Source organism: Leptosomus discolor, chromosome 2 (genome assembly GCF_034619465.1).
Source record: "Leptosomus discolor isolate bLepDis1 chromosome 2, bLepDis1.hap2, whole genome shotgun sequence".
NCBI lineage: Eukaryota > Metazoa > Chordata > Aves > Leptosomiformes > Leptosomidae > Leptosomus > Leptosomus discolor.
This window is the reverse complement of record NC_141392.1, coordinates 39,386,175-39,406,849: the sequence shown is the minus strand read 5'-3', so window position 1 is coordinate 39,406,849 and position 20,675 is coordinate 39,386,175. Positions and strand designations below refer to the sequence as shown.

At 42.3% G+C, this 20,675-nt stretch overlaps 1 protein-coding gene across 1 annotated transcript in view; it reads right to left on the bottom strand.

Annotated features, from left to right (window-relative positions):
* SMYD3 (SET and MYND domain containing 3) overlaps positions 1 to 20,675 on the bottom strand; it is a 434,008-nt gene continuing 413,333 nt past the window's right edge. The window contains exons 11-12 of the mRNA XM_086460934.1: positions 8,768 to 8,876; positions 1 to 102 (exon numbers count right to left, since the gene is read on the bottom strand). Of these exons, the coding sequence (XP_086317060.1) occupies positions 1 to 102; positions 8,768 to 8,876 (211 nt within the window). The remainder of the gene's footprint in view (positions 103 to 8,767; positions 8,877 to 20,675) is intronic.

Sequence of the window (20,675 nt, the reverse complement as noted above, 5' to 3'; positions counted from 1 at the left end):
TCACTGTATTCTCATGATGGCCTCACACTGTTCCTTTATCTCCATCAAGGCTTGCATCAGGCTGTGATCTGTCCCATGGGTCACCTTCATAATATTATAGGCCTAGAGGAGAGAACAGAAAGGGACATGTTAGTCATTGCACAGACCATGCAAAGGGGTTGGTCCCTGCAGTGAGGCAGAATATAAGTGCAGGTCCTCAGGTGGTTGGCAGCTGGGGGCTTGAATGGATGGTGTAGTAGAAACAGGAGTGGAGCATCCCAAAGTGTATAGTGATTTGTCCCTGTCAAAGGAGGAGGCACTGACACATTTTTCTTGGGTGTTAAATCCCACAAATATGTTGCACAGACAGATTTTTGGAACAGTAGAGGAAGATACTTTTGCACTGAGGCATGAAGGCCATTTTAATACTGGTCAACTACAGCAACCAAGGATTTGATACATTATTCAAAAGATCAGGGTGATGTTCATGATGTTAGTAGCCTCAAAGTCCTGTATATAGAACTGGATTAATGCTCAACCAATGGAATAAAAGTGCCTTACCTGTATCAGGAGAAACTATGCATAGCATCAAACAAATGAGTACATTAATAGTTTCACTCTAAAAAGGCATGCAAGGGAATGGGTCTTTGCTGCTTTTCCCAGGGATTATGTTGTGTCTGTGTTTGTCATCTTCTATTGCTAGACCAATTTACACTTGCTGATATTGCCTGTAGTGTTGCCACAGATACGTCTAAAATGCTTTTTTGCCCAGCTCATGTTTTCATATGACATTTCTGCTTCTTCCTTCTGTTAAATTCCTCTGGCAAGGAGGGAAGTACCAGATGGAAATTTCTGAAGAAAGAACAAGGGAGCAAGAAGTGTGCTGGTAGGAGTAAAGACATCAGAGATTTTTCCTCACTCCAAACTGAGGAATTTTCAAAAACTAAATACAGCCTGGCTGGGCCTCATTTAAATTGGAAAGATAAAAATAAAAATTAAACATATTCTTTGGTGCAATGAATGAAAGCCTACTTCCAAATTCTAGAGACAGGCAAGCATATGGAGATTCTAGCACAGTTTATTTTTGCTTCAAATTAGCTAATTCTTAAAAGAAGAGGGAGGCAGCAAAAAAGTGAAAGAACAAGTTGAAATAAAAGTCAAAACAAATCAGAGTGTGCAAGGAGCTCTAAAAAGAGTCAAATATGTTCTGAGCTACTACAATGCCCTACTACTAAATGATAAAATTCTCAGTTAACCAGAACAATGGAAATGCTTTCATCACCATTAGAGGTGCCTAAGAAATATGAAATAAACCCAGAAATCCTCATTTTTTGCATATTTCTATTTTAGTAGAAATACAAAGCTGATCATGTTTTTGCAAAATGTTTGCAGATAAGTCATAGAATCACAGAATGGTTTGCGTTGGAAGGGACCTTAAAGGTCATTTAGTTCCAACACCCCTGCCATGGCAGGAACACCTTCCACTAGACCAGGCTGCTCCAAGCCCCGTCCAACCTGGCCTTGAACACTGCCACGGAGGGGGCAGACACAGCTTCTCTGTGCAACCTGTGACAGTGTCTCACCACCCTCACAGTAAAGAATTTCTTCCTAATATCTAATATAAATCTACCTTCTTTCAGTTTGAAACCATTACCCCTCATCCTGTCACTCCCTGATCAAAAGTCTCTCCCCACCTTTCCTATAGGCCCCCTTTAAGTACTGGGAGGCCACTATAAGGTCTCCCCAGAGCCTTCTCTCCTCCAGGCTGAACAGCCCCAAGTCTCTCAGCCTGCCCTCATAGGGAAGGTGCTCCAGCCCCCTGATCATCTTTGTGGCCCTCCTCTGGACCTGCTTGAGCAGGTCCATGTCTTTCTTATGCTGAGGGCCCCAGAGCTGGATACTGTACTCCAGGTGGGGGTCTCACCAGTGGAGTAGAGGGGGAGAATCACCTCCTTCAACCTTCTGGCCACACTTCTCTTGATGCAACCCAGGATATGATTTGCTTTCTGGGCTGTGAGCACACATTGCTGGTTCATATTCAGTCTTTCATCTAGCAGCACCCCCAAGTCCTCCTTAGCAGGGCTGCTCTCAATCCACTCATCGCCTATCCTGTATCTGTGCTTGGGGTCGCCCCGACCCAAGTGCAGGACCTCACACTTGGCCTTGTTGAACTTCCTGAGGTGTGCACAGGCCCACCTCTATAGCCTGTCAAGATCCCTCTGGATGGCCTCCCTTCCCTCCAGAGTGTCGACTGCACTACACAGCTTGGTGTCGTTGGCAAACTTGCTGAGGGTGCACTCAATCCCACCATCCATGTCACCCTCAAAGATATTAAATAGCACTGGTCCTAGTGCTGGCCCTTGAGAACGCCACTCATCACTGGTTTCCACTCAGACATTGAGCCATTGACCGTGACTCTTTGAGGGCAACCATCCAGCCGATTCCTTGTCCACCAAGTGATCCATCTGTCAAATCCATGTCTCTCCAGTTTAGAGACAAGGATATTGTGCAGGACAGTGTCAAAGGCTTTGCATAAGCCCAGTTAGACAATGTCGGTTGCTCTTCCCTTATCCACCAATGCTGTAACCCCATCACAGAAGGCCACCAAATTTGTCAGGCACAATTTGCCCTTAGTGAAGTCATGCTGGCTGTCATAATCACCTCCTTATTTTCCATGTGCCCTATCACAGTTCCCAGGAGGATCTGCTCCATGATCTTTCAGGCACAGAGGTGAGACTGACTGGCCTGTAATTCCCCGGGTCTGCTCTCCCAAATTCCAGGGTAGTGAGCTTGCTGTGCACCCTCCTTGCTGTCCTAAGGATCTTGAACTCCACCATTTCGTAGTCACTACAGCCAAGGCTGCCCTTGAGCTTCACATTCCCCACCAGCCCCTCCTTGTTGGTGAGAACAAAGTCCAGCATAGCAAAGTCATCATCAATGCATTTCAGGAACCTCCTGGATTGCTTATGCCCTTCTGTATTGTCCCTCCAACAGATATCAGGGTGGTTGAAGTTCCCCATGAGGACTAGGGCTTGTGAACGTGAGGCTGCTCCTATCTGTCTACAGAGGGCCTTGCCCGCTCAGTCTTCCTGGTCAGGTGGCCTGTAGCAGACCCCCACTATAATCTCCCTGCCCTCCCTTTAATCCTGACCCATAAGCTCTTGGTCAGCTCCTCATCCATCCCCAGGCGGAACTCCATGCACTCCAGCTGGTCATTGAAATAGAGGGCTACAAACCCTCCTCGTCTCCCCTGCCTGTACTTCCTGAAGAGCCTGTACCCTTCCATTCCAACACTCCAGTCACAGGAGCCATTCCATCATGTCTCATGATGCCAATAAGATCATAGCCCTGCAGGAGTGTGCACGTCTCTAGCTGCTTTTGTTTATTCCCCATGCTACATGTGTTTGCGTAGAGGCATTTAAGTTGGGCCCCAAATAAAGCTGAAATCATAATTATACTCCCTGAAAAGACTACCTAAATTGTTCTTGGTTTCCTGCTTTTCCTAATTTAACATATTGGGGAAATGTTGTAAAGAATAGATCACAGAAGTATTTCAACATAGTGGAGTGTGAGATATCAAGTTGCATAAGAGCTTTTTTTAAAAAAAAATAAATAATTGAAAAAATAATGTAAAAAGCAAGAGTAAGAGCCAGTCCTTCACTGACTGAGACAGTGCGATGGAGAAAGATGAACACTTTCATAGTATAGGAATCCCTGGATGGTGCAGAGCAGGACAGCTGCAGGTGATATCCCATGTGTGTTGCAGTGCAGCAACATAGCTGTGCCCAGGCTAACTAGGAAGAGACAGGATCACCCTAGAGCAAAGTGGCCAGGTAAACTGGCCATGGACCCAGACAGTTGGTGCACAGTGTTTGCATGCCCTGGCCAAGAAAGCTGACGGATTTATTGCGAATGACCTGTGCTAAGAGCTGTGTGTTTGGATACATCTGAGTTGCAGTCCTCAGGCAGCTGATCTTGACCTTCAGCTCACCTACAGGACAGAAGTCAGGCAGGTAGTAATGGACCTGGACACTCTGATGCAGAGCCAGAGATGTCCACATGGATATGCCTCTGTTAAAAGTCGAAAATCCTTAATATCAAAGCTAATCTTGAGATAATGTTACCATTACTGACTTCTCTCTCACCTCCAATATTTTGTTTCCATTTCCTTTCTTTCCTCTGTATGGCAGATAAATGCACCCAGTCTTTATCCTTTTGTTTCCTCAGGCAGAAAATCATTCTCATGCAATGTACTGTCTCACACACTGAAGTATGAGTCAGAACCAGCTGCATCAAAGTTAGAATAGCAATGACTTCAGTAATCCACAAATTAAACTGGCATTAAGTTATGTAGCTGGTTTTGCGAAGGTCAGTGCAAAACTGGGGATAATTTCACCTCCAAAGCAAGGGATTGTTTTACCGGGCAGAATCGGGAACATGCAGGCTCTCTGAACATTCCCCTGCCCTCCTAAATCACACAGCTAACCAGCAGTCGAGGCTGAGCAGTCGTGTGGTCTGTGTGGTCTTCCTCTCAGATAAAAGAACAAATCTAATTATGAAAAACTATAGTAATTGCAAGACAGCAACACAGGCCACAGTGTCACCAACCACACACTGTCTCCCTGAAGAATATAAAAGCCATTAGATTAGTGGTATGGCTGTTGCTCCACAAATACAAATGAAGTGCAGTGCAGTCGTTTGTGCCTAATTTGCATGGGGATGGGATGGGATGCCCATCACCACAGCTGCGGGGAGCTGCGAGCAGATGCAGGACGGCACTGCTCCACCACAGGGAAAGCAGAAAGCAAATGGCCATGCACCAAAATGGCATGACGTGAAGGCTAGCATTTCAGAGGGAGTATCTGTGTTTTCCCATCTCTCTTGGTTGAAGGGGACTCTTGTTAAAGCAGGAATAAGAAAACCAAAAATTATTGCAGTTACTGTCAACCACAGCTGGCAAAAATTTCAGCATTTGAAGCAAACACCAAGAGAAAAGGGATTTCTTCAGTGTTGCTGTGAAACCTGGGAGGGATTTTACTCTAATTCCTGTGCTTTCTGCATCCACACCAGGGATTACAGTAAGAAGGGAAACAATATTGTACCTATTGCAGGTCTTGGTGAGACAAGACAGCCATGTCCATCAGCTTGTGGGAGCACAAAGGTGCTCTTGTGACCGTGCCAGCCAAGTGCAGGGTCTGCAGGGGAAACTGGCCGGTCAGTGTCATACATGCGTGCATTCTCCTGCCTGCTTGCCCCCGTCCCCACCAGCCATCACTCAGTGGCTGGTCACCACTGCCCTGCTCAGGAAAGTGCTTGGGTATAGGCAGCCACCACCACCACCACAGCCCAGAGGATGGAGCAGCAGCCAAGACACCGTGCTGCAGCACTCATCGGCTCGCTTTGACGTGACAAAGCTCAGAAATGAAGTCATCTCCTTGAATCCAAGCCTTCCCCTCTGCACCCTGCCTGTCCTCCCAAACTGAGTCCAGCTCCACTCAGGTTACGGGCAACCAAACAAGTGAGCTTACAGTGCTGTGAAGGTAACAAATGACAACTAACAAATATTTATGCTAATAAGTGAACCTCAGGACAAATCTATACACTTGCTAAGGGCTCCCATGAGCTCCAGAGATGCTGGCCCATCTTGGGCCTCTGCAGGACTGCCGCTTTCTTGTGGAGAAGCTTTTCTCTTCACAAGATGTCTTGTTGCAACTTTTGTTATTGCTGCTTTTTACAGTCATTCCAGGCTCTTTAAATTAGGTTTGTCAGACTGGGCTCCAGCTCTGGCCTGTTGCTGACAAATGTTTTCCTGATCTATAATTCCATTTGTCCTCCCAGCATTACATCCTTCATATATATACATATATATATACATACACATAAATTTAAAAATAATACTTTGGTATCAACAGTAATGAATACGGCTACACATAGGTTTTATTCCAGAAGTGGAGTATTGCCTCTCTGTAACACTTCTACTTCCAAAACCTGGCAAATCAGATTCTGCAGGGCCTAATATACTTTTAGGGGGTGATTTCTTTTTAATGGACAACATAAAGCCCTCCACATTATTTAAGCCTTCTTTGGGGTTGCAGGGCAGACAGCTAAACCCAAAGGGCACCAAAAGTAAGGTGGTAATGATAGTGATTCATTTTCAGGTGGCACAGAGAGCAGCAGTAAGGGCTGGGCTGCAGAGCTGTTTATGAAGATCTACTGGTCTTAACATACTGTGCATCTGGTGCAGAGAGGCTGTCAATCCCCAGCAGCTCTGAGGCTGTGCCTGATTAAACAGGATTTATATGAGTGAGGTGAATTTCACTCAGATCTCAATTCCTCTGTGTCTTCCACATCTTCTCCTTAATGCCACACTGAAATTAGTCTGACGATGGTTCCAACAGGGTGCTATTCAGTGTCAGAGTGTATTAAGAAGAGTAATGAAGCAGAGAAGGTAATCGAGTTTCTGCTCTGAGCATGTGGCATGCTCTGTTGACACATCTAATCACAAAGGGCCAAACTGTGTTCTCATATAACTCTAGGACACTATCTGAGTTATACTAAGAATCACATCCTTTACTCACAACAAGCTGGGAATTGTATCTCGCTCTAATTTGTTCCAGTGTAGACAGCAATGGAGGGAATCAGTTTCAGATCACACTCAGTGTTGTGTCCTGTGCTTACAAGTTGCATGGAGAAATAAGATGACAAGAAGCTCTCAGCTGTGCTCCAAGGGAGTGGGAGTTCAGTCTCTCACTGTCTTACACATACGGGTGAAAAGGGGGAGACTGAACAGGGAATAGGCAAAACCACAACAAGATTAGTTTGTAAATGGTTCTGCATCTCAGCTGTAAAGAACTTACTGTGTCCTTGTGGACAACTAATGGCTTGGAGACCACAGTTAGAGATGCACTGAGGTATGACATAGAATTGTAAGCAGCACCTTATTCTCCCTTTTCAGGGAAGAGGAGATCACAGCTTGAAAAAACATTTCTATGTTAGGCATTGCTCAGTATTCAAAGGATAACACAGTAGCAATCTTGCTTGCAGTGGGCAACTTCTTCACTAAAACTTCACAACTTCCACCTTCACCAGTGAGCAACATTCAGATGTTCACCCCAGCTTAATTTAATGCAGTATTATTAGAAATGCAATTAGAAGAACGCCTGTTGTATATTGCAGCAGTATCAATGAAAATAGAGCTTCTCTGATTGGGGTCTCACTCCACCTGCTAAAAAGGGCAGTCTGAATATTTGGAAATTATAAATATTACAGGGGAAACAGCTGAGCAGATTACCTGGTACATGACAGATATATGACTTACTTCTGAATAATGCATGAAAAATAGAATTGATTACTCTTCCATCTGCTTTTTAATAATCAGAATTTGCCATAATTCAAGTTAAATATAACAAGTGAAGATTTAAGTTACCAAAACTTAGTAAGACTGGCATTGTATTAAATACTAATTTATTATTTCAACATGTGGAAATTACCAGTTATTCAGCTTGCATAATTAATCAGATGTTAAAACTAAACAGATACAGGGGTTGAAAAAAGTAAGTACATAATACTAAGTTACTTAGAGAGTCATGACCGATACTAACATTACAGGGGATCCAGGCAGGAGTGAAAACCACTTCTCCCCCGCCCCCCCCCCCCCCCCGCCAGTGCAGACACCCATCCCCTTCTATTCCAAGCAGCTGCCCTAACTCTTTGCCACAAGACTAGCTCTTCATATGGTATGGACATTAAACAAAGGGGACATACAGCCATCTTCCGCACTTCTTTCCAACACTGGGGCCAGCACTGGGGCCCGCTCCTGCCCAGCAGCAACAGGCAAGTATCTGGGCCAGTTGGCTTTCTGCAGCACCTGGCAAAGGCAACGAGGAGGCTGTGTCAGCCACTGGAGGTGGGCCGAGAGACGAGAGGGGGAATCGCACGGTGCATGTACTGTCTTCAGGCCAAGCTGACCACGGGACAATCAATAATACAAGGTAATAAGCATAAGACCTCTTTGAGGGAAACTGGGGGCAGCAGATCTTCCAGGGAGAGAAAAACACCCTAGCAGCGACTGAGGGTTTGAGACGGACATGTTGCACATGGAAGCGGATTCTTCAATATATTTAAGATGATACTAACAGCAATATAACAGCAGGACAAATAAGAGCCTGGGGTAGGAGGAAATTAATACAAAAGTCAGCACAGGTACAAGAGGGGTGGCTTAAAGCTGAAATGTAACTAGCAAAGCACCAGCTGCAAAACCAGATCAAAGAAAAGAAAGATGATAAATGATATAGAAATAGGAGGGATCAAGAAGCATGCCTGTTGATTTGAGTGTGGCTCACAATAAAACACAAGCATTAAAGGCAAAGTTCTCCAATCTGAAACCACAGATCCCTGATACAGAAAAAGGAGGGTAGAAACTGTGGCTCTGCTCCTGTTCTTGTACTTTCAGTGCTCCCAGATTCACTTTCCTATGGTAAGGAGGAGTATGAGGCACTGAGATATTTTTATCTCTTTGGATCTAATAGTAATTTTTCATCCAGGCACCTCTGAGCTATCGAACTGTAATTAGCAGTGACTGATACTGGAGGAAGTCAGTGCCTGAAACACTGAGCAACTGTGACCCATCGCCATAGTCTGCTGCAGCCTAGGGAAACACCACTGATGGAAAAAGCAGTGAGTAGTATGCAAAGGCATGAAGTACAGTCAGAGCAGAAGTGGGGGACACACAGCAGGTTCAGGGGAAGCGAGGGAGGGGGACAAAGAAGAAACATTTCAAAATACTGACCTGCTTCAAGGTCTCCAGCGCTTGAGGAAACATGTCTTGACTGTACTGCAGTTTGCCCACTCGCATCAGCTGGACAGCCCTCAGCGGATGGAAACCAGGATAATACAGTCTGCAGAGAAAAAGGAGGAAAATGTCACTGTCAGCTCTCACCTTCACAGTCACTGCCTCTGCAGAGAGCTATTAGGGTGGGACTGCAAAGTCATTGTGAATGTTAATAAGGTACTCAGAGAAAATTAGCTGCACTACTGAGAAGCATGAAATACTGAGGGGAATTAGCAAATTATTACTCTCCACCTCAGAGGAATGCCTTTAATATTATCCTGTTAGAAAGTGACAGAGTGGGATTATTTAATTTGCTACTGTTGGATAATACAATAGCATTTACTGTACTTAGTGTTGCAAACAGAGGTCGTCCACAATCTCAGGTCTCTGGAGAGGTATAATTTTAAGAGTAAGCTTCAGCAGGGAACCCAGTCCTGGATCCTCCAAGATGAAGAAGGACTGTAGGTAAAGCAGGTATGTAACATCAAGGCCACTATTTCTGAGGGTTTGCTTGCTGCTCCCTGTTACAGAAAGAACTGGTGCTGCACATTCAAGGAAACATCTCGGACTTGGCTGGGTATCTGCTAGTGTGAGGATACACTCCAGTGCCTACTCAATTAATTTCACAGAAGCAGAGGTTTTCTATCAATCTCACTGGAGTTAATAAAAACAGAACTATGCTCTCTTGTTTTCTAGGAAGTAGACAGGGAGCAATGTCATCATTAATTCCTCTCAAGATGCTCTTGAAATGTCCATGCTTTCATGGTGGCCACTCTGCATTTCCATATCCCACAGGTCCTTAGCTCACAACACCTGAATCTAACCCCAGCCCTGTGTCCTGGATGTGGAGAGCACGGCATCTCGGAGGAGCAACCTGACAGCTGCAGAAAGCTATAGATGTGACTTGCCTGGAACCAGCCAGCAGGAAACATGAGGTGAAGGGACACACTTGGAAGTTGTCACCTGCAAAAGTTCTTAGATCTTTTTTGACTAACTACACAAATGAAAGAATAAAAGCCTTAAGCACGTCTCAGCAAAGACAAATGTCCTATTTGATCAAAGAGGATTTTATTTCCTTAAGTACGCCAGTGGTGCACTAACGAAAATGCAAACATGATTAAATACAAGTAATTGTTTAAATGGCACTGTATCTGGCTGTCCTTACAAATCTCTGAAGATGTGTAAATATCATGGAAAATGTTTTCACACCCAAAAACCCCCTTTCTGCTGATTCCACACAACTTCAGTGAAGACATACAGAAACACATGGAAAGAATGACTGGCAGGATCTCAGGAGCAACAGCTCCTGATCTGCCAAAGCTTCTCACAAAGCAGCAAAAACCAGCTCCTCAATGAGAATAATCCATCCTGAACTGCCACAAGCACCACCTGTTCAGACCCCTTGTGTGTTGCAGTTCAAAAAGGCTGGAAAGCCAACAGACAAGAAAGAAGAAAAGTGGTCCAAACTGACCACTCAGAAACTTCAAGGATCTGGTTAAACAAATGCTGAAAATTATCAGTATGTTATTTTCAGATTTTGTTTCTGGTTATTATATCAATAGTAAGAAAGGAAGAAAATGCAACTAAGTCAGAGATTTTGGTGTGAATTAGTGACAAGTAATAGAAATCACAGCACTATGGGCACAAATAGGAGTAGTGAGCACATGCATAACTTTGTAAAAATTGCAAAAAATTATGCCTATATGACTGCGTACTTCTGCCCTCAGCTGTGACTGCTGCAAAGGAAGGTGTAGAAAAGTAATTCCCTCTCCTCTGGGCCACCGAAATGCCAGGATGCCTGGGGCAAGGATCACGGCCACAGAAGAAGCCAAGGAGGCAAAGACTTTTGCATGAGATGGTAACTTATATTTGCAGTCCCCACTAGACTGGCTCTGCTGTATCCTGAGCTCTGATTCTTTTCCCACTGCTCCTTCATGGCCTCTTTATGTCTCCTTCATTCCACACCTTTACCTTTCATCCTTTCATCCATCTTTCTAATGTCTCTCCTTTTCCTCCTGAATAACCAGCCCCATCCAAAACAAACCAACACAAACAGGGAACTTGAGTCCTGCCTTGCCTGCAGCCACTGCAGGGATGGCAGCTCACATAGACAAATCCAGGCTATGCTTTAGTTTAGCAACATAGTACCTACTAAAATTCACACAGATCCATCAGAATTCAGAATCTGCCCCTCTATGCAAACATAGATCATACATTCACCTGCAGTCAATACAGATTTAGGATTGTAGTATACACAATACCAGAGCAAACAGGTGGCAATATAGCAATGTCAGGTACTCGGCCCAGACTTACCAGCCATAAACTAAAGCAAGTGAAAATTTAAGATGAGCACGTGGAAGGATTAAGTGTGAAACAAAGAGCCCTGTGCTCATAAATATTTACTAAGCTGTTTTACTGAGCTGATTTATGCTCTGATCTTATGCATGTACATAGTTACATTTTGAAAGCCTTAAAATTGACATGTGAAACAACTGTTTATTATCATATTCTGGAATAAATCTATGAAACTATTAGAACACCTTTTGTGGAAGCACATCCATACAATGGGTTTATTAGAGAAATCCAGACAGCTTGCACTCTTCTGGGACACGTGTAAGTGGGAAAAAAGTTGCTGGCTTCTTCCAGGCATCCCTAGGATTCAGTATTATGAAAAACTGGCATGGCAGAAAGAACTAAGAAGCTGTGTCAGGTACTTGCGAGCCAATTTATTATCCCCACACATTGCTCTGAATGAAAGAAAATGGATAAATTTAAGAATAAGGAAGACATTTACCAGCCAAGAAACTGCTACCTAAAGACTGTCGACATGAGACTAAGAGAACTATAGAGAAATACAGGCTGTAAAACATGATAGAGCTTGGAAACTGTAGCATTTCAATCTGAAAAGGATTTTATGAGATTTACCAGGGCCTAAGGGACAGTAACATACCGAAAGCTGAAATAAAGATAGTACTGTGGAGTGATGTTTCCTGGCCCTTGGCACTGGTCAATGCCCAGTAGTTGACTGCAAAGAGGGATTAAACAGAATACAACAAGTAACAACTAAAGCTGCGCTGTAAACAAGAGAACTGGAGGTGGCTGAGAAAGATCTGTACATTTTGTATCGTATCCTCTGCTTACATAACGCAGCACACCTTTGTTCCCGCCTATGACCAACAGCATCCATGCTGGCCTGTTCCTCCAGCCTGCCCTCCCGCTTCTCGATTGGTGTCACCCCAGTTTGGTGTCATCTGCAAACCCCACAGAAGTGCCTTCTGTTGCCTGCTCCAGGCCAATGATAAAGATGTTAAACATGACGAGTCCCAGGACAGATCCCTGTGGCATCCCACTGTTACTAGCATCCAAACAGGTTACGAGCTAACAGCAATATCCTCTCACACCCACGAGCCTACCAATTTTTTACCTATCTAGCTCTCTACCCACCTAGACTGCAACACCCTAACTTGGCTGTTAACTCCCTGATCTTCTTGACCTTGCAAAGATAATAGTGCACAAGCTGGCCAGCTCTCTCAGTGCCTTTGCTGGAGGTAGCCATCGGGTCTAATGGGTTTGTAGGGGTCACTCTCTCTCACGTAATCCTTGACTCAGCCTTATTCTGGGATGTGGCTGGGAGATTTCACAGGTGAATAGTAAGGCAAAGAAGACGCTGTCTAGCTTACCATTCAAAACCTCAAATGAAAGTTATTCCCTAGTCTCCAGGTAGCTTGCATCAGTGTTTCACTGCTCGAGGCACCAGCAGTTCCAGCATTTCATTCACAAAATACAAGGATACCAGTTTTCGCTAGGCAAAGACACGGCCCATACTTTGTAAAGCAATAGCTGCTTCTAATACACCATGAAATTGATAGCTCCTATTTGCAATTCAGCCACAAGGCTTGCCTTGATTAACCCCCAGAGCAGACAATGATCATAAACTTTATAAAGAAAAAAATATTTTTCTTCATTCCGTATATTAGCTCTGAATCTCTCCAAGCAATCCCTTGTGTTCTTATGTAAAGGACAATGTAAAAAAGACAACCCTTGAAAGTTTTAGCCAGTTCCTTTTATTTCTTAATACTGTAGTTGCATTAATTCCACTCAACTTATTTCCCATTACAGGGTAAATAATCAGAGCTTTTTTGTTCTCTTGTGAATTACAGCTTAGTATTAAAAAAAGAGACTATGCAAAATCACTGCCTTTTCTGATGCCTCATATTTTAAAATAAATAGATGCCTACCATTCCTTGTAAATCAGTCTCTAGAGTTAACATTTACACTGCTGTCTTCAGCCTGATGTAATTAGAAGCAGGGAGGATTTATAAAACCTGAAATAAGGTTTTGAAATGGAAATGTTACAAGGTTCTTTAATATGGTGACATGTAAAAAGTGATGCTATACATAACTGTAAATTGGTTTGCAGTACCTTTTAGAGCAAGTAAATAAATATCAGCATAAAAGACATAAAGTTTTAGGAGCCCCAGCAACACAGAAAGAATTAAGAAGAGGTTCCTGGTCTTCAGTGAAGGTGATGGGCAGAATGCAAAGAGGACAGCGTCAGCCTCATGACAGAAACGTACTCACTACAGCTGGCAGAAATGTTCACCAAAAATATAGCACCCAATAAGTTCAACCTTCTCTTCTTTCTCTGACTCATTCCTTAATTCTGAACTGCTCAGTATTTGAGTACATTCATTAAAGTTGTTAACTGAACTGAAGCCTAGGAATTATTTTTGTGTTGCCCAGTTATTTGTTTTTTCATTATTCAGTGATGTGAGACTGGTCATCTAATTCACATGATATGATTTCTACTCCTTGGCTGGGATGATCAATGAATTCTAAATATGGGAATTACGAGAAACATTTTTAGGACAAATCTAAGGACAAATTATTATTTATGATAAGAAGTGTGAAATATACATTTCCAGGGAGGAACCAGTTATTTTATGAATAGTCAAAGAAATCATATGCCTCAGGAACATAAAACAGGTAAACTCTGCTCATTTATGAGCTTACAGACAGCAATCTGAGGCTGAAATAGTGCTTAACAAGCAATGCTGCATTTATAGAAAATAATCTTAAGCAGTTTATACATAATTTGCTCAATATTGGTATTTTTTAATAAGCACTAGCCTTGTGCAAGAGTTTTGCCTGGGATGGAACAAGGTTACAGGGTTATTTTTGGAGGAATTGGGAACATGTTATCAATACTAGACTAAGTGACTCTGTTTTGAATGCTAAGTATTAGAAGTCTAGTTGGAACTGTAAAATTTCTAAGGGAAATATATCTATATTACCATGTGTATAATCTTTACAGGTCCCTGTGAAAGCTTTCCAAAAGAATATTGGCCTAGCTTTCATGTTAATAATGTCTTTTTTCTTGGAATAATAATGGTGTTAACGTCTTATTCTTTCTGGCTTCTCTTTCTCTCTCTTTCTCCCTCTCTTTTTTTTCTTAACAACTTCCCATTTATCATAGATGACCAGATAAGTTTAAACCAGTTCAGTACCTTACAACTCCCCTTACACCTTCTGCAGCAGCCATGTCATTTTTGGAGTAGCAGACTAAATCCTTTACCTGTGGCAGACCTGATATACTCCAGCTACCCTGAAATGTTTATTGTCCATTTTATCTCCCCATTACAGTGTCTCATGGTGACGATCAAAGCATCAGTGAACAGTTTATGATGGCATCGGTCTTTTCTGTATTTTCCCAGATTTGACCTCTCTCTTGAATTTTGGGACTGCCTGCTCAGCACTAGCAGGGAGGTTTTGCTGGAGGTAACTGCTAGTGCACATCCCTAAAGCATTACAAAAAAGCTTTGCCAGTGATGAGAAGACATTATTATTAGTAGAAGCTTTATGCTGGAAAATGTCTTACAAACTAAAGCAGGAAAAGTTACTTTCTGTTACTATTATATAAAAGTATTAATTACCCCTAAGAGACTTACTCTTCTAGTTTAACTAAATAACAGCAGAAAGTCGGCATCGTTTTCTGAGCCAGCTGGGGTCTGATATCAGTACAGATGTGTAGACACAACACCTCCAATCAGAGTTCACTTGGAAGTCTCCATATTCTTATAATATATCCTGGCTGTATACTTTTGCCGTCTAATTTACATGTGCTCTCTATCTGTATTATTGCTGTATTGGCAAAACTCTCGGTATCCCCAGTAGTGAAATTTTCACCAGCAAGTACAACTCATGTACAAGCCTCATCATATTAAGCACTAAAGAGCACGGCATGACAGCCTTTGTTGTGCACACACAAGTCCTGGAGGCCCAGGCAGATGAAGTGGTTTGTCCAATGTTAAAAAAGAAAATCTCTGGGAAAGCCAGGAGTTGTACCTAGATCTTGTTGTAATTTAGGATGGTTTTGGTTCACGCAGAGCCCAATTCTTGTGTCTATGCTGTCTTGTCTATCGGACTGGCTCTGCCAATCCAAATGAAAGTAAACGTAGTTTTATAGGCTTAACAGGCTTGCTGTATTTTGCAAACGAAATGTAGAGACAGTAACCTTAGTTTAGAAACTTCTGTGACAGACTGCCAATTTATTTTTCTGGGGTTTTTTTTGTTTTTTTTTGTTTTCATTCTGTCCTCACTCAACAAATGTCCACTGAAATGTCTATTTCAGTGAAACAACTGCCTCTGGAAACAGTTCAGGATTTAGATCTGGGAAATCATGGCTCAAAATATTTTTCATCATATCTGCATCTCATACTGTTCCATTACTATTTGTTTCAGTAATTTAACTGATGCAATCAAATAAGCAATCACACTTCTTAATTGACTGAATTCTCAAGAAATGTTAGCTATCCATCTCAGAAATAATTTCTCTCTGGCTACTGATCATTCTGCCGTATTCCTTACGGTGATAATTTATGTCACATTAAAATGGATATTGTTCCAGATGTTGGCTCTGCCAAGTTTTGAATGATAACTTCACTAAAACAATGAAGTAGTATAAACTGCAATTTTCATCTTGGCTCTCGATCTAACTAACTCACCACTTAAAATGCTGGCACCGCCTCTTTGAACGGTCCACTTCAAATGTTCTGTCTTCTAGCTGTTAAGAGATGTTAAGAAAATAGTGCTCGATCTGGAATGGAAGTAGGAAAAGATTTTACATAGATTGTCCCTGTGTTCTGGCTGATCTTCAGAACATCTTGTAGCTGTTATTTTTCTTTGTCATGAGGTCACCATCTTTACAATGAAAGATGGTAGGATGGACTGTCGCTGCACATAGGAACATACTGTCTCAGTCCTTGCATAACCAGAAAAGTAAGAGATTAAGATCAACAGTTTAGTTCAAAGTATTTATAAAAAGATTTTAAAAGCCATATAGAGTATGTTAGAAGAATGCCAGAAAACACAATGAGCCAGCAGTGTGCCCAGGTGGCCAAAAAAGCCAATGGCGTCCTGGCTTGTATTAGGAACAGTGTGGCCTGCAGGAGTAGGGAGGTGATCGCTCCCCTGTACTCCGCATTGGTGACATCACACCTTGAGTACTGTGCTCAGTTTTGCGCACCTCAATACAAGAAAGACATTAAGGTGCTGGAGGGAGTGCAGAGAAGGGCAACAGAGCTGGTGAAAGGCCTAGAGAATAAATCTTATGAAGAGTGGCTGAGGGAACTGGAGCTATTTAGCCTTAAGAAAAGGAGGCTGAGAGGAGACCTTATTGCTCTCTACAGCTACCTGAGAGGACATTGTAGAGAGGCAGGTGCTGGTCTCTTCTCACAGGTAATTAATGATAGAACAAGAGGGAATGGACTCAAGCTGCACCAGGGTAGGTTTAGGCTTGGCATTAGGAAAAATTTTTTCACTGAAAGTGTCGTCAGGCACTGGAATAGGCTGCCCAGGGAGGTGGTTGAGTCACCATCCCTTAATGTGTTTAAAGGTTGTTTAGATGTGGTGCTTGGAGATATGGTTTAGGGGTGTACTTGGGAGAGTAGGGTTGATGGTTGGACTCGATGATCTCAAAGGTCTTTCCCAACCTGAATGATTCTATGAAAAACAATCCCTTAATATGCTTGCTTTTTCTGGTGCACAAACTGCACAAGGAAGGACACAGCTAATAGTAGTGACATCTTCAGTGCAAAATGTCTTCACTCACCTCAGAAATCTGTTGTAATGCAAAAGACTGATAACATGAGTTAGATCACTGGTTTAAGCAATAGTATCACACTTCCTTGTTTCCTTTTCTATCGCATCTCCAGATAACTCTCCACAGAAACTGTCATGTGCAGTGCCATGACTCTCTCTCTTTAAAGAGATGATTAGAAATACCAGTTTTTGACAGGATGGCTGAAATCTGGAAAGACAGAGTCATTTTTCTCATGACAGCTGTGGGTCACTAAAGAATCAAAGCAGCATGTTCTTTGGCTGGATTTCTGTCACTTTCCACTTCTGGGGACTAGACAGTTATTGCTATTTTTATTATTTTTTTGAAACACACAGATCAGTGTTTTAGTAGGCATTTATACATACAGTGATGGGTTCTGAAGTACCCTGTATAATTTGGGAAATATATCTTGGAGTTATAGTGGATATTTCTGTGAAAACACTAGCTCTGTGAACATTAGGGTCAAAAAAGCAAATCAAATACTAGGATATTTTTAGGAAAAGAAAAGAGAGAAGTGCTGTAAAAATACATCACACCCCCTATGTCTTAGGTATTATATGCAAATCTGATCCTGTCTTTTCAAAAGAGTTCATTAGAAAGGTATAAACAGGGATGATGAGGACAATTAGAGGCAGTGCAATGAAGGAGTAAATACACCAGGACATGTCTGCAAAAGAAATGATTGTGGAAGGACTTGTTGATGGATCTACAAAATCATAGGTAGCATGGAATGGCCTTTCCTGTATTTTCCCAGATTTGACCTCTCTCTCTTGAATTTTGGCACTGCCTGCTCAGCACTAGCAGGGAGGTTTTCCTGGAGGTAACTGCTAGTGCACATCCCTAAAGCATTACAAAAAAGCTTTGCCAGTGATGAGAAGACATTATTATTAGCTTTACTCCGTGCATCTCAGCTTTTCCATCTATAAGATGAGAATACTGATCTATTCAGTGGAGCTGATATGAGGGCTAAATTCAATCATGTTTGTGAAGAGCTTTGAGACTTCAATAGGAAGATTCTGTAGAAGTTCAAAATATTAGCATTACTTCTGATGAGAACTGCAAATCCTTGGTAAGCTACACAGTTAAAATAAGACAGCTAAACAAGACCATCTGTCTGAACTGGAGAACATTTAACTTCCATCCAGTTGTTCAGCTGGCTAGAAAATTTCTTGCATGACCCAAAAGGCATATAAATTGCTCCAGAGTTTCCTAGGAAATAAAACAATCTGGAAGAAAAGGGGGGTGGGAGGTGGGGGGAAGCATTCTTTGCAGAAAAAAAGGAGACCTGCTATGAACTTTATGAACAGCAATCATGAGCAATAATCTCTCCCAGGTTCTAAAGTGCTGCCTGAAATGCTGGCTGAATATAAAGGAGAGATTTTTTTCAGGTAACACCACTATGCCTCTTCACAGCATGGAAAACAGTGTGCAGTACTTCAAAAGACCAAGGCATGCTTGAACTCTCTGTTTGTAATTGAAAGTAGCATGTTCACTGAGCAAGCATTTTTCAAGCAAAGCTAGGTTTGGTGTACACCTTGATTAATGAGAACAATTGTACCTTGTCAGAATAGGCAGGAGGTAAAAAATTTTTAAAAGAAGATTGCTTGAGGAGGAAATAGATCCATGAAATAAATATTTCAGTTCATATAAAGTAAAGCAATTCTCAAGATTTCATGCTTTACATGATATCTCATTTCAGCAGCTAGTTTAGTCTGTGAGCTACTGTCTCCAGTGGCTAAATCCAACATGTACGTTACAGATAGCAGAACATCTCAAGACACTTTCCATTGATGTAAACCAGTACAATGCCACTGATTTTAATGCTTGATGCATAGATTGCCACGGTTATATTGTCTATTGCTAGCACAGGGAACACCATGCTTCTAAGAGATATAAAACAATGTTAATGTAAGCATCACAGAATCAAAACCAAGTTTCCAGAACATTGCCCAGCATAAATTAAAATATTTTTGTCTCACTTTTTGTTCAAATGTTGCTTTCTTCCTACAGTGCTCTCTGGGGCAGAGAGCAAAGTTTTATGCCCAGATTTTGGCTCAGAATTATTTGTAATCTCAATCCACCATTTTGTAATCATGTTATTGTCCTAAAATATTCTGAGGTTTTGCAAAATTATACTTAGCCATAGTTACGTGGCCCAGCTACTTGGAGCTTGTTTAGCATTGTGTGAGACAGGAGGATAGAAGATACTCTCCAACAGGCGTTTTGCGCTGAACCTCCTCAGTATGAGGTTTTGAATTGTGTTTCAAGATTAGGTCATTAGAGGTTTGTGTCTTGACATGGCAAGGATATATTTCTATTGGCAAGATAAGGGATGAACAATTAATTCAAGCTAAAGTACAATGCATTCAGGCCCTACTGAATAAAACTCTTGAGTAAAACCAGAAACAGAGTTCCCAGACTGAAAATATAGGGCACGATACACAGGAACCCAGTTCCCAAAGACTTAGCTGTTTTTTCTCCCACTTAGTGGCTACTACATAAAAGTAAATGATGGGTCTGTTGGCAGGATAACATTTGCTCCAATCATGGGAACTCCAGCCCCTGTGAAGAAGGCCATGGAAGGGTGGCCACCTCTGGGCCATACCACAAGTGCAGTGGCTGAACATGACACTGAAGAATATGGCCAGGAGCCCACCAGAAGGAAAAAAGACAGAAAGAAAGAGAGAAAGAGAAAAAGAGAAAAAGAGAGAAAGAGAGAAAGAGAGAAAGAGAGAAAGAAAGAGAGAAAGAGAGAAAGAGAGAAAGAGAGAGAGAAAGAGAGAGAGAAAGAGAGAGAGAAAGAGAGAGAGAAAGAGAAAGAGAGAAAGAGAGAGAGAAAGAGAAAGAGAGAAAGAGAGAGAGAGAGAAAGAAAGAGAGAGAGAAAGAAAGAGAGAAAGCAAGAGAGAAAGCAAGCAAGCAAGTAAGCAAGACAACCCTGGAAGCTGCACAGGAAATCCTGTGGAGTTACTTGACAGTGACCTGATCAGTCCAGCTCCTACAATGGTACTTGTTTAGGCACCAGTAGAGGCACAGACATTTTGTGCCCAACCTCTGTTTCCTAGAGGCCGTGGGTAGACATCCCATCCATGCAGTACACATCTGATCTGAAACAATCTGATAAATGTTTACCTTGCACCCCATTCACTGAGGGCATCAGGCACAAAGGAGCTACAACTGCACTATCATGCCTAAAGCACATGAATAAACAGCTTGTAGCACTCTAAAATTGTGAAACAGTAAGCAACCACATTTCTCTCTCAGCCAGTTGTGTGGAGGCAATCAGCATATTGATTTATGGATGAGTGGAGGAGGGGAAACGAGCAAAAGAAACACGTGTACTCTATCAACTACTATTTTTTCTATCAAATATTAGTTGTGTCCCACTGAGCTAAAAAAATGCTCTAATACTTGGCCCACAGTTCCCAGTAGACCATTTCTGCACAGTGAGACAAGGTTCACTGTTCTAGCTCAGAAATCATAGCTAGCACATTGGGAAGAGCTCCAGCAAGCTGTTATGCAAATGCAGCAGAGCTGCCAGGGTAACCAATCTATGGGTCCTGGGCTACTATATCATTCTGTGTCCTAAGCTATACCCCTTTGGTGGCTAAAACCCTTTGGCATAATATATACTGTTGGTTTTGCATTACATGTACCAGCTGTGTCTGAAGCAGAAACCTCCAGTCTATCTCACTAGTCGTTATTTCAAACAGTAAGAAGAAATTCCCTTTTCTCCTTCTTCCCAGGTA